General features: G+C 41.6%; 1 protein-coding gene across 8 annotated transcripts in view; it reads right to left on the minus strand.

The window, feature by feature from the left end:
• SLC25A13 (solute carrier family 25 member 13) overlaps nucleotides 1-13,873 on the minus strand; it is a 297,241-nt gene that overhangs the window by 163,446 nt on the left and 119,922 nt on the right. For all 8 annotated transcript variants that reach the window (XR_009541995.1, XR_009541993.1, XR_009541994.1 and 5 more), the window contains 4 exons: nucleotides 5,521-5,667; nucleotides 3,126-3,264; nucleotides 2,273-2,366; nucleotides 1,971-2,055 (listed from right to left, as the gene is read on the minus strand). Coding sequence is in view for 5 of the 8 variants with exons in the window: in XM_060157064.1 (XP_060013047.1) it covers nucleotides 1,971-2,055; nucleotides 2,273-2,366; nucleotides 3,126-3,264; nucleotides 5,521-5,667 (465 nt within the window). In the remaining 3 variants the exon portion in view is untranslated. The remainder of the gene's footprint in view (nucleotides 1-1,970; nucleotides 2,056-2,272; nucleotides 2,367-3,125; nucleotides 3,265-5,520; nucleotides 5,668-13,873) is intronic.

Genomic DNA, 13,873 nt, shown 5'->3' on the forward strand with positions numbered 1-13,873 from the left:
TAGCACAATTCTAATACAATGAGATAATTTGGAATCTCCTTCAAAGTTATTTAACTGAAAACAGCTTTACATAGAAATATGCATCTTTAAGAAAGTAAAACATCTCTTCTGCAGATTCCATGGGGTGCATCCAACGCTATCTCCGTATAGACGGATGATTTCCATCTATATCTGTTAACCATAGTAACTTCATTTTGACAGATGCATCCGTCGGAAAAGCACTGTTTTATTTACACGGATATAAATATGCAGTACTTAGAAAGGTGCTGGCATCAAAACAGTGAGTGAAAATACTTTGAAAATAATAGGTTGGTGGGGAGAGGAACCTACCACTATCACTAACTCATCCAAAGACAAAATAAATGAAATCCCAGACTTTCATTTAACTTTTCTGAAGCTAGAAATGTGGCGTGCTCACAAAACGACACAAGACAGACTCCTCCTCCTGCACTCTGTGGAGGATAAATGTTGGCACCTAGCCTACCAGGTAGATGACCTCCATTGCTTGAGAGTGCCGATGTTGTCAGGCCCACTGGGGTTCACATAGTAAAGAATATTCCAGGCAAGCCCCCAGTGAATTGCTCTAAACCTCTAAGCAGCAGCCAATCATTTCCTCCTATAAATCTCATCAATCTCGTCTAACCCTTTCACGGCCAGGATCCACAAGCACCCATCATCTGAAACTCTCAAAAGCTGCAGAGTGCGTAGAGGAAAACTTGTGGGATACCACTGCCAGCTGGAGAACAGGAGGAATCTTTAAAAAAAAAAAAAAAAATTCTCTCCTTTTTCTTAATCCCCAAATTTCTACAGGAGATAGTAGCACAGAGACGAAGAGATAATCATCTGGTAAGCAGTGTTTAAAAATCAAAGCGGGGGAGAGCGGAGCTGCTTCCGCCTCTGCACGTGATTATACAGTTCTCTCTCCTGCACTCGGGGAAATCGGCTTCCCCTTTTAACGGCAGCCAGCTGGTTTTCCAGAGGTGCCTAGTTAGGGTTTACTGAGGGCACACCCACCGTTCTGAGTTACACGCTGCACACAAAACCTGCCGCTGCCATCGGGTGGGAAAGAGCTGAAAGGAGGGCGTCCTGGCCTGAGGCCTGCCCGTCCTAAAAATGCAGCCCGCATCAACCCATTGTGGTCAAACTGGCGTCTCTGTACAGACCCGGAGCTCCCAGCCAAAAACTGTTGTCTCACAGGATTCGGAGATGGCTTTGCCTTAAAGGAGGTATTTTTCTAAAACGATGCTCGTCTGTGAGTGGATTTATTTTACAAACACCATGTAAGCACAACACATGCTCTGGAGGCTTTTATTCTATAACCCTGACCTATAGAAAGCCGAGTAAGAGTTAAATGTAAGAGGTCCCAGGTCTTCGGTTTCTGACTTCCACAAATTCAAGAGGTTGGTTTCTGTTAACCATAAAATAAAATTTAGCATTCCTCAAATTGTTTCCACATAACTTATGAGTCCTTTCACAAAGAAAATAGGTCTAAAAGCCTTCAAACTATGACTCCAGACTAAACAAAATTATCTCATTTTGATATTCAGAAAACCGGCAGGCATGGCAGTTGGGCGATGCCCTGATGAAGTACATCTCTGTGGGGCAGAGCCCAGCTTTCATTTCACAACACGACGCTGGGACGGTGACACCAAAACGGGACTCCAGTCCCACCTCTCCCAGCACAAGATTGAGGGAAGAAGATCTTCTGCCTCTTTTGGAAGGGTTAGGCTTCTAAGGCGGTTAAGAAATCACCCCATCTTTCACAGGAAGAGCAAATGCCAATTATCTGTTTCTCAGAATATCTCTAAGTAATTTCTCATTCCAGCCTTTTGAAATGGTCTGGATTTTTGGTGCAAAACAAAGAAATGGTAGGTCAGAGACCAGGGTCCAAAAGGCAACTGCACGTGAAAAGGGGTTGGGTGACCCTATCAAAGAAACACCAGGAAGAAAGTGTGCTCCCTTTTACCCACCTGCCTCTGGGCCTCGGCCAAGTTGAAGGGCAGAGTTCCCTCTTCCAGAGGAGCGATCCGTTCAATGTCGGCTAACGTCATACGTCTAGAGGGAAAAGCGAGCACAAGCAACAACAAAATACAAATTTATTAAAATTTACATTATGGAATTTTAAAACGTTTCTTTTCTTGTTTCCCATATTTCAGAGTCATCTTTAATATGGCTTCTTTTTCTCCAGGTTTGCTGCGGTCCTCCTACCCCACCTCCTAACCTCCCTTTATTAAGCTAATTAAAAAAAAAAAAAAAAAAAAGAGCAACTTACCCCCGTGGCTCATATAAATCTGCTAACTGAAACAAGATGTCAACTTCCATGGGTGTAACCTGACCAAATTTCTGAGCTGCCAGAACAAACTCCTCTGCATGGAAAAAGAGTTAAAAGGGAAAGATTCAAGAAGGAATAGCCGCTAAATGCAGCATTAACTCAAGGCACAGGAATGAGCGAACATCACCAAACTTTATTATTAACAGTTGTAGAATTCAAGTCAATCCAAATAGGGTAAGAATTTTTGCAGTTCTTTCCTTTATCTGGAAAAACTGTACAGAATAGTTTCTCTAATATTGACTCTAAAAGCTTGGTGTCATCCAAAGGCTTTGAATAAATGACACAGGAAGCCATTCAAATTGCGGGTCAGGGAAAACCAGAAAGGAGATATGAAACTCAATATGCATAGGTCCCAGGACGTAATATTAATGAAGCTGTGGAATTCCGAAGGGAATTCTCTGTTTAAAAAAAAAAAAAAAATCCCATTAAAATGCTGATATCTTGATCAGAGATAGTCAATCAACACACACTGTCAGCAGTGTAAGTTTATGGAATTCCTTGTGTACTTTTGAAGGTCACTTTAGAGGATGCCAATTTAGCTCAGGTTTTAGTAAGATTTGAAAACATTTAAGAAACTTTACATGGTTCCCTCATTCAAAGACCATCTTGGGTTTATTTAAAATGTGCTGAAGATTGTTTTGTCTGATCTAAGGGTGGAGAACACACATGTACCATATGGTTAATATGTGTCAGTGGGACAGAAATATTTATAACGTAAACTCCTAGTTGTCTTCTTTACCCTAATAATAACTCACCAAGATAGTTGCAGGCAAGAATTCAGATTCTCACTTACCCTTAGTCACCTCTACATCTTTCCTGTTGCCAGCCAGAGTGCTGTAGATCTTTCTAATGAGTTCCATGTTGTTAAGGAGTGAATTAAATCCATTAAAATAGGAGAAACTAACTTGATGGGACGTGGTACCTCCAGCAGCCTCAAATAAGTTGAAAATAAGAGGGGGGAGAAGAAAAATAAACAAAGCATTTATAGAATGAAGAAGATTCAGAAGTATGTACATCAAATGCTAGTTTTGGAAGTAATCAAGAAAGCATGTATAGAAAGAAATGTTTATAAGCATTTTTCTTTCACATTAAAAAAAAGCTATAAATGATTTTTAGAAGTAACTGCAACTAATCATGACCAGAACTTGTACTCTCCACAAAGTCCTAGAAAACTAAATACATGTGTAGGATTATAACAACAGAACCAGTAGTAATTTACAGAGTTCAAATTTCAATTGGAAATGTTTTATAAGTTTGTTTATTTCATCTAATGAGCAATCCTTAAAAGCTTAGACATGCAAAACTCTATTATACACATGCACACATGTGTATACTTATACATGCAAAACTCTATTATACCAACACAAACATACTAAGAGAAGTGGTCAATCTAACATTAATATCATGATTTGTCATGTTACTTATAAGTAGTAATAAATCAGCATTAAGTACAGACTTTATATTGGTAGGATTTCTAGCAAACAAGCATATTATGGTAAAATTATGAGATGTCATACGCTTTGATGAGGGTTAAGACTGGTCAGAATTCTGATAATCAGAATTTGTAAGAAATCATATTTCTTCACGGGGACAAGGAAAACAGCATGTCCATTATGAATGGAACTTCAGTTTGAGGTTTCAAATATCTTGCCTTCCCTAACAAGGCAAAATATTTTTTATTAGGAAAGCACTTCTTTATAAGGTAACAACCATATAAATCCTCACTTACTACTCGTTTGAAATAGCTGATGTGAGAGCTGGGATAGCGAAGGGGGGGCCAAGAAAAGGAGCGAGATTAACACAGTGCCAGGGTGGAAAAGGCCTTGTCAGATCACCGCATCTCCAAAGAGAGAGACCAGAAAGAAAAAGAGGGAAAAATGAAAAGCTCCCCTTATGGTAAGCACTGGGGCAAACTCAGGTGATGGTGAAAACACTCAAAAAGTCCTCTCCCTGGGATTAACAAAGGAAGAGTTACCATTGCATAAGGGTCCCAAATCTAGGGGATCATCACAATTACCTAGGAAGCCTCAGAAATTAGATTCTAGGACCTTACCACCTGTGGATGGTGAATGGGTAGGCTTGGAAGAGACCTCAGAATCCGCACTTTTTTTTTTTTTTCTTGCGTTCCGCGGGCCTCTCACTGTTGTGGCCTCTCCCGTTGGGGAGCACAGGCTCCGGACGCACAGGCTCAGCGGCCATGGCTCACGGGCCCAGCCGCTCCGCCGCATGTGGGATCTACCTGAACCGGGGAACGAACCCGTGTGCCCTGCATCGGCAGGCGGACTCTCAACCACTGCGCCACCAGGGAGGCCCGGAATCCGCACTTTTAATAACTATCCCTGATGATTCTTAAGCTCCGTGACCAAGGCTTGGGAACCACCACCACAGAATGATCCAGGACACCCTCAGGGTCCATGAAGGAGGAGAGTGGCTGGACATCCACTAGGAGGGAAGCTCCACGACACAGGACAGCAAGGCTCCGCCCACTGCATGTGCCAGTGTCGCCTCCACACACATGCTGAATGAATGAGTGAATCCAAGGGTAGGAGTTCCTGTTCTGCTGACACCTCAAACATATCTATGCGCACTACCTGCTTACAAAAACCACTTTGCCTTGGAGAACAGGTAAAAGCAAAGATCAGCATTTGACATACCTCAAAATATAAAGCAAATTAATATGCGATTATATGTCTGTTTTTCCTTTTTAAAAAAGCCAGTTAATACATTCTTTAAGATAGTCCATATCATCCAGGTAACAAGTTAACCTACCCACTAAAACTGGCAAAGCACTCTCTGTAAGTTTGGTAATGGATGCAACATCACTAAGAAAATTAAAAAATGTTAGTGTTTAAACATAATCTGTAAGACCTGTTCTTACAATCCCTTATTTACTGAGCTTACACCAGGTAGAATAAGCTATTTCATTATGGCAAGTTACAACCTAGGAGGAGGGATAAATTGGGAGATTGGAATTGACATATACACGCTACTATATATAAAATAGATAAGTAATAAGGACCTACTGTATAACACAGGGAACTCTACTCAGTACTTTGTAATGACCTATATGGGAAAAGAATCTAAAAAAGAGTGGATATATGTGTAACTGATTCACTTTGCTATACACCTGAAACAAACACAACTTTGTAAATTAACTATACTCCAACAGAAATTAAAAAACAACTTACAGCTACAAGACATTCTTCTACAAAAGGTGTCAAGACATGAGGGCGGATGGTGACCATGATGTCTCGGAAGTCAATGGCTGTGACCTTTCCGGTCCTGGCATTGTCCCTTTGAACAAAGGCTTGCTTCGCATGCTCCAATTGTATTTCCTGCAAACAAAGAAGGTGAAGTACTTCATTTATGTTTCCCGTTTACTACCAATGACTGCTCAATTTCAAATCGGGGTGAAGAAATATATACATTATATCTTGATTTACTAAGCCCCACACTTGTTCAATAGCACTCCCAAGTTATCTCCTTCCAAAGAGAGAACTTTGTTCAGACTGGTGAACATGTCTTGAGAAAGTACATTCCTTCAATTTCTTACCCAAAGAAACCAAATCACTTCCATGTTCTGCTCTAGTCCAAAGACACCAGGAAAATAAAACCTAGAATGAAGCTTGGCAGGCTCAAAGATCTGGACAAACCCTGCTTAGGGGATGCATATGATCAAAGGAAAAACACCTACAGGGACAGTAACCTCTCTCCAAAGAACAGAGAAAAATTTTTAATGGTAACTTGGTTCACACACATGTGATGTAACAGCAGATTGAAAAGGGTGGCTCTGCTCAGGAACATGCTATTCCTCGACACTGTTGGTATTTGGGGTAGGTTAAGCCATTGCTATGGGGGCTGTCCTATGCATCCCTACCCTCTTTCCACTGGATGCTGGTAGCCCCTTTTCCGCAAGGCCATGGCAATCAAAAATGTCTCCAGAGAGGACCATATGCCCCGATTGAGGACCAATACTCTAGAATTAGGGACTGGATGGTACATGCATCAGAGGTGGCAAAACTGTGGCAGTGCCATTGGATATATGTTTTAATTCATATGATCTAAGAACAGGAAGCCCAACCTTAGATTTCTATTGCTATTCTCAGGGGATAAGTGTAACAAAAAATAAAACACGGTCTCCCGTCAAAACCCATCATGTGCTGTGTAGGAGAAGCATCCCTTCTGCAGAGAGTATTATATTCTCTTCCTCAAGACACTCTGTCCATTTCCCAAATGTGAGACATTAGAGTGAGATCTAATGTCTATGAAATTAAAAGGCATCCCGGATGTGGCTTTCAAGGACTTTAAATTTAAAAGTTTTATTAGATGATACTGAGGAATTAACTTTTTTTTTTTAACTTTGGTGAGATAATGACTTACAGTTTTATGAAAACTAACTGTCCTCATGAAGTAGTGCAAACTAAAGTCTGGGAGAAATGACATGAATCTGAAAATGCCTTGAAGTACCCTATCTCCCTTCTCCTCCCACAGAGAGGTGGGGAGATAAAGGAAGACTAATATTGATAATAATTGAAGCTGTATAGTGGGAACACGGTGGGTCATCATATCTTTATCCTTACTTTCATGGGGTTTGAAAGTGTCTACAATAAAACATTTTTAAAGACAAAACAATAATAAGAATCAGAGTTCTTATCCTATTCAAAAGCCTCTCCTCGGTTATAGCATCTGTCAGTGTTGATCCGGCCTGGAACTCTCGTCTGGGACCCTAATCTTTCTAGTATTTCTTCCACTCACTCCTTAAATAGGAGGCACGTGTCAGCCCTCTGTCCTCAGGTCTTCTCACTCAACTCTCCTAGGCAAAGACCTCCCCCCCTAGGTCTTCTTATGAGATTTCTTATAAGGCTTCACTCCCAGATCCAAGCCTCTCACTCCTATCTGCTGCGCCAGAATTTCTAACTGCTTAGTGAATATACTCATGGGGGTATCTTGTAAAGGCCATAAAATTACACGTCGCTAAATCCACTACTATATGTCTCCCACCCAGCCCTCAAACCTGGTCCTTCTCCCATGTTCAAAGCTTAATTATTAGCATGCTGTTTTCCCGGTCACTTACCCTAGAAACCTGTCATTTTCAATTTTTCCAGCTTCCTTTCCCCCAGAGTAAACCAGTTACTACATTAAGCCACTTGGACCTTTGAAAGTTCAGTCAAATGCATCTTTTCCTTTTTATTCCTGACCACTGGTTCAAGGCCTCCTCAGACCACGGCTGAATGGCCACCATGGGCCCAACTGTCAGTCTGGCACTCCTCTCTGACCTCTGCATCCACCTCGCACACATCAACAGCTGCCTTTCAGCATCTCAAATCTGACTTCAGTCACCCTGAGCTGAAACCTTTCATCGTAAAGATCTATCTCCAAAGCAAGGCTCTCCAGACCCTACAAGGAGTTACTCTCAGCCTGGTCTAGGGCACCCCATGCCCAGCCTGGACAGACCTTCCACACATCCGGGCCTTTGTCCACACTCTTCCCTCCACCTGGCGGAGATTATAGCCTTCTGCTCTAGCTCCTGAAATCCTACCACTTGGTGGCTCAAATGCCACCACTTAGGTAAATATAACCAGGCCTCCTAACTGAAAATAACTGATCTGATCATGCGGCCTCCTGCTTGAACCGCAATTATAAGGCTTGTCTTACTCCATCCTACATTATAATCAGTTATTTACATTCCTGTCTTTCCCCCGCCTTGCCAGGAAAAAGAGACTGTGTCCTGCTCATCCTACTTATGGTGTGGGCAGAATGCTTTAGATATAGCAGGTACTCAATAAACCATGGACATAATCTTCAGTGACAGGTACTGTATAAAACCAACCGAGTGAACAAATTACAATGTATTGAACAAAAAGGGGTCCTCTGTACAAGTGTCTCCAATTTAAAAGGAAGGATGAAACCAACTGTTAAACACCCTGTAGTGAAAAATGACCACAGTATGTATTCAATTGAAAGTAAACGAACACAGTCTTCTTTGAATCGCTAGACCCACTGCTAAAGCTATCGCAAGCCAAGATTACTCTCAACAATACCAGAAAGTGCGTTCAGTTATTTACCACTTCCCCTAGTTTATAACTGAAATAGTCTCGGGGCTCCTCAGAACATTATATCAAAAGCAGCATCAGTTTCCCTGGTCACTCCAACTCCTCAGAGAGCAGGAAGCCGGAACACTAAGACCAATCCATCCAGAATGTCTAACTGGGAAACAGACACCCAAGTGGGGTTGATGCTCCCACTGCAGGACAGGGGGTGAGTCTGTAATGGGGACAAGTGGCATCACTACGCATTTCTGTGCACGATTAAACATCTAGTAGCAGGAACCCCGCAATCACGGTACATAAGCACTTCTAACCTAACAGAGGACAACTTGAGAACACATTTCCAACAGTTCTTAAAGATTGGGGACACTAAATTCCATGAAAACCAAGGTGGATCCAGGTAGTTCTCTAATAGCCGAGTACAGTAAAAACGTTTAGTTATGTGTCTCCCCAAACTTAAAAGTAGCTTACTGAAGATGGGGTTGCCTTCTGAAGAACATCTGTTTATGTCATGACTATTTCTTCTTCTGGGTGAGGAAATGAAAACTATTACCTCAAATGATAAAACAGCCAGGATAACAGCATTTTGTAAGCATACATTACCTGCCAGTGTTCTAAAGTGCTTTGTAGTGATAAACTGATTTAATGCTCACAGCAACCCTATGAGGCAGGAACTATTATTAACCCCACTATAGCAGTTGAGGAAACGAACGTCTCACTGACAGGAAGCAGCAAAGCTGGAATTCAAAGCCAGGCAGTCCCGCTGCACTGACCTTGCTCCTAATACCCCACTACACTGCATGGGAAGCCTGGATAATGCTGCTGTCAGGAATCTGATTACAAAATATTATTTGACACTTAGGAGTCTTCATAGCTATAAGAAGATAAACATTCAATTTGCTTTTAAAGTATTCCAGTGCTCTAGATTTTTCTGTAGCCTATTTTCACGAGAAAACAATAAAATTCCCCAAACTTTTTCATTAAGGCAAAAGTCTCTGATGCGCTCTCAAACACCAGGACTGTCCTCCTAACAATAGCAGAGACCATGGAGGAGAGAAACCAAATCTAAAGGGCCTTCTCCCAGCCTTGCTCACGACCTCAAGAGATTGAGGAGGAGAAAGACCAATAAGGAGGCCTGGGGGGGGGGGAGCTAACATACAGGCACTCTATAAATACTTAATTCAAGAATGAATGACCTTTGAAACAAAGAGCCAGGCTCACTACTCACGGTAGACTGACTTAACATCAAAGCTCTCCATTGGCACCTCTACAGCTGTTTAAGGAAAACCTAACCCTATTCAGGGCTACCAAGACAGTGAAGCATCCTAGATCTGAGTCCAGAGGGGTAAAGCTGGGGCGGCGAGCTTTTGGTATGCATGGTGTCTAGAGCATGGGTAGTTACCGTTCATTTCCAAAACGAAAGGGACCAGAATGGAAAACTCGTCCTTCCTGCGGGGGAGAGGAGAACAATGGGAGACGGAGACGCAATAGTTACGTTCAAATATTTAAAGGTTTAAAGGACTATCAGGTAAAAAAGAAGTTAGACTGGTTCTCTGTATTTCTTAAAGAAAAACAAAAAATCAATGGAGAGAAGATAGAGGGATCAGGTTTCAGCACAAAACACAGAAGTATTTAACCTGACTATTCAGCAATGAAATGGGCTACCTTGCAAAGTAGGGGGTTCCCAGTCACTGGAAATACCTGTTCAACTACTGGCTGAGAAACATACGTCAAGAAATTTTATTTTTTCATATTCTATTTTATTTCATTTTATACAAGGGGTTGTGGAAGCAATCTGTTATAATGACAAATCTGAAGTTTGGGACAGGAATGGGCAGAGTTCAAGTATCAGTCATGGCGCTCCTAGCTGGGAGGGCTTAGGGAAGTGTGTTTATATCTCAGAGCCTCAGCAACACCTGACTGCACCGAGTGGTAAAAACTAGACGTCACGTGCGACCGGCACTTAATAAAAAGTAGCTTTGATTTTGGTCAAGGTGAATGGTTTAAAAACCTCTAAAGTCAGTTCCAATATAAGTTCTTGGAGTCTTTAAAAAAAATCACCTAGTAGGTAAGGAACAGTTCTGCTAAGTCATTCTGAACCAACAACAAGAACAGAGACAAAGACCAGTTAGGGTGGAGGATAACAGTAACAGCTGAGTGCCTGAACACTTCTACAGAACTTCAAAGACAGGATTTCATTCAAGCCTCACAACAATCCTGTGAAGTGATAACACCTTCATCTCCCAGAGGCACCCGAAGCTTAGGGAGGTTAAGTAACTAGTCCAACGTCACACAGCTAGGAGGTGGGAGAGGCTGAGATCTCTACCAAAGTATTGTCGGATTCCAACCACTAACGTATGCTGCCTTGGGTAAAACTATAAGCAAGGGGATCATAAGTGATCTGGACAGATAACTGGAAAAGAGATTTTAAGAAAAGTTTGGGTGGTGATTTATATATAAAAATGGAACAAGAGTTTCTTAAAGAATTCTCACCTTGGATGATGGGAGAGATAGGAGAATCTACCACAAAAGAAAATACTTAAGGGGAAAGAGATGAGGTAGTTGACCACGGGGAGAAACTTGGAGTGAGATAAGCTTTGCCTCCAGCTACAAACAAAAGAAAGCCAGAGGTACAGGTCGAAATGTAAATCTGAGAAATGCAGACAACAGGATTTTAGGGGGAAAAAAAAAACCCAAAGGCTAACATTTACTGTTGTTAAGCGCAGGCTATGCTCCAGGGACAGCTGCATTTTCCTGCTTCATCTTTCAATAACCTTATAAGGTGGGATTACCCACCACCTCCATTTTGTAGATGGAAAAATTAGGTAAAGAGCAGCTGAGGGTCGCATGACGCTAAGGATGAAACTGGATATGCAGCCGGGCGGTCTGGCTCCAGAGCCATAACCTTATCCGACGTGGACTGCCCGTTCCTTTTAGGGGAAGGCCTACCAAAAACCAAAAGGAAAAAAAAAAAAAAAAGTTGTAAAAATGGATGAGATCATCCTACAATGCATAGGAAGAGCAGGCAGATGACAAAACTGGAAGCAATACCTAAATGAGTACAGACAATAAAATCGATGGCCTGAGACCCTGTGGAAAACCCAGAGAGCTGGAATGAAGGCACGGCTCTCCCGAGAGAGCTCTTATCAGTAACAGGCCACAGGGCGCTTCCTAAACGCTGTTGATGGAGCCAGGAAGGACTGTAAAGAGAAAGGGCTCTCCTTCACCTAAGGCCAGGAGGTCACAAAGCAAAGAGCTGGACGGCCACCTCTAAGGCTCCAACACGTGAAAGGAGGCCCAGTTTCTCTTTACATTTGCCAGTGAGCTGTTTTCTGTTCCCTCTATTCCGGTACGTGATGATTAATGGACTAGGCTTCTACTGTAGCAGTTTCCAACTACTTTAACACACCCATTCAGAATGCTGCAGGAGGGGGAAAAAAAAAAATCAAACTCTTCAGAGTTGCTAGCTGTACAGAAATACACATATATAGGGGTTACACCACTTTTGGTTTAACATTCATGCTTCTAAGAGTTCCAGGCCTGTCATTTCCTTAATAATCTCCAATTTTCAAGTGGGTATATTCTGAATGCAAAAATTCTCTCCACCTTTATTCAGACGCGCAAGTTCGTGCTTCAGCCTGAAAACAATTTATCAGGAACCAAAAAAAAAAAAAAAAAAAAAAAAGACCAACAGACCCTCAAAACAAGCAGCAGATCCAGATGATTTATATTAGACTTATATTATAAAGCCAAGAACACCAAAAAACACCCCTGACTACTTTGCATTTTTGTGTTTTGTAGAGTTTTGAAATTAAAAAATATATATCTAAAACTTTAATCACGGGTTATCAACAAAGATATAATTCAAAAGAATTCCTTTTTAGGGGTGGTGGTAGAAGAATTCTGGGGAAAATGCAGGTAATTATTTATGAAAATGAGGAATAAAAATGTATAAAGAAGGTTTGCTTATAAAATATGGTATTATATTTGGCCCTATTTCAAATAAATTCTATATTACATCAAGTATCAGGACCTCTACCATTTAATATATAAGTATCATTTTCATAATCCTATGCTAATTTAGAGGAAAAAATTCTAGTTAAAATAAAGATCCACATATTTTTAAACTGAGTGAAAAATGGAACTTGGCAATGCAATAGGTAGAGAGATAAGTAGTTCCCATTCTCAACATTTTTCTGTGCTCCCCACATTCAGCCTATGCAGTCAGACTTCCAGAGTTCAGCGTGAAATTTCATCTCCAATTCACTGGGTGGGGTCTCTAATTAAAAGGGTCTTTAGTAGCAGTGCCGCATGTGACACTGCACACACAGCAACACCTTGACAACAACCAGTACAGAGCTTTTCCATCTCAATTTCCTTGCTCTTCTGATTCAACGTTAAACTTCACAGTGGGTAACAGCTATATGGTGTGTTCATTTTCACCAGGATGTTACTGTAAAAGCCTGCACAACAGGCTACTCAACAAAACAGCTAACTGATGAAAACCACGGACACAAAAGCACAATGAATTCTGATTTCCTTTGCCCAGAGAGCAGAAAGTGTGGTGCGAATGAAATGAATCCTGTGTCTAATTCTCCAAGTGACCAGGCTATTCCCCCATCTCTGGTCACTCGGCGCCAAACTAGCAGTGGTTTCCATTTGGACACAAAACACAATCTCATCTCTTGGAGAAGCTGAGGGCAAAACAACATTAGCTGCCTTTACTCATTATTTCACTTTGGAACATCAAGTGGTACTGTATTTATGAAGCAGTACCAAAGCTGTATCACAGACCCCATCTGGTCCAACTTAAAATCAACATAAAAATCACACCCACGTTAAGAATGCAAATATAATCATGGTCTCTGGCTACTAAAGATCCAGGGTCTAGATATTTTAACTAATACAGATGGCAAGTTGGGGTACCCGGGGTGGGGGGGCGGCACAAATGGCTTGGGTTACTCAATCCTAAGTAAGGACTTTGTTAGTGGTCCACTGACCTGTTTAAACAATTGTGGCTTCAGCAAGTTCTACCACAAAGGATTGTTTTTTGTTAACACCTGAAATGCTCTTTCAATTCCAAAGCTTGAGAATTTGATGTTGCCATGGTTAAAGGTTATGTTTTCTTTTGTTTGGTGGTGATGTTGGGCTGGCAGGGGGAACAATTCCTTTTTTAACAACACAGCCTTTTGTGCTGAAAGTTTTGCCTTAAACCAGGATACCCTGACATACATAGTCGCAACCCTGTGACTCAGAACAGCTCACTACTAGGAGCAGCAAATCTCTGGCCTTCAGAGGGACACGCTGGTGGTGGGACACCACCAGCACCTGGGGCTGCTGACTTACAGAACTCTGCTCTCTAGGGCGCAGAACCTGAAAACCAAAATGTCCATTTCACACAAAAGACTTGGGTTGGTCTGTATGCCACTGTTGACCCATAAGCCAAAATACTGGTTGGTTTGATTTAACGAAAAGAACCAAAACTGTTCAGTTG

Source organism: Lagenorhynchus albirostris, chromosome 8 (assembly GCF_949774975.1).
Source record: "Lagenorhynchus albirostris chromosome 8, mLagAlb1.1, whole genome shotgun sequence".
Classification (NCBI taxonomy): domain Eukaryota; kingdom Metazoa; phylum Chordata; class Mammalia; order Artiodactyla; family Delphinidae; genus Lagenorhynchus; species Lagenorhynchus albirostris.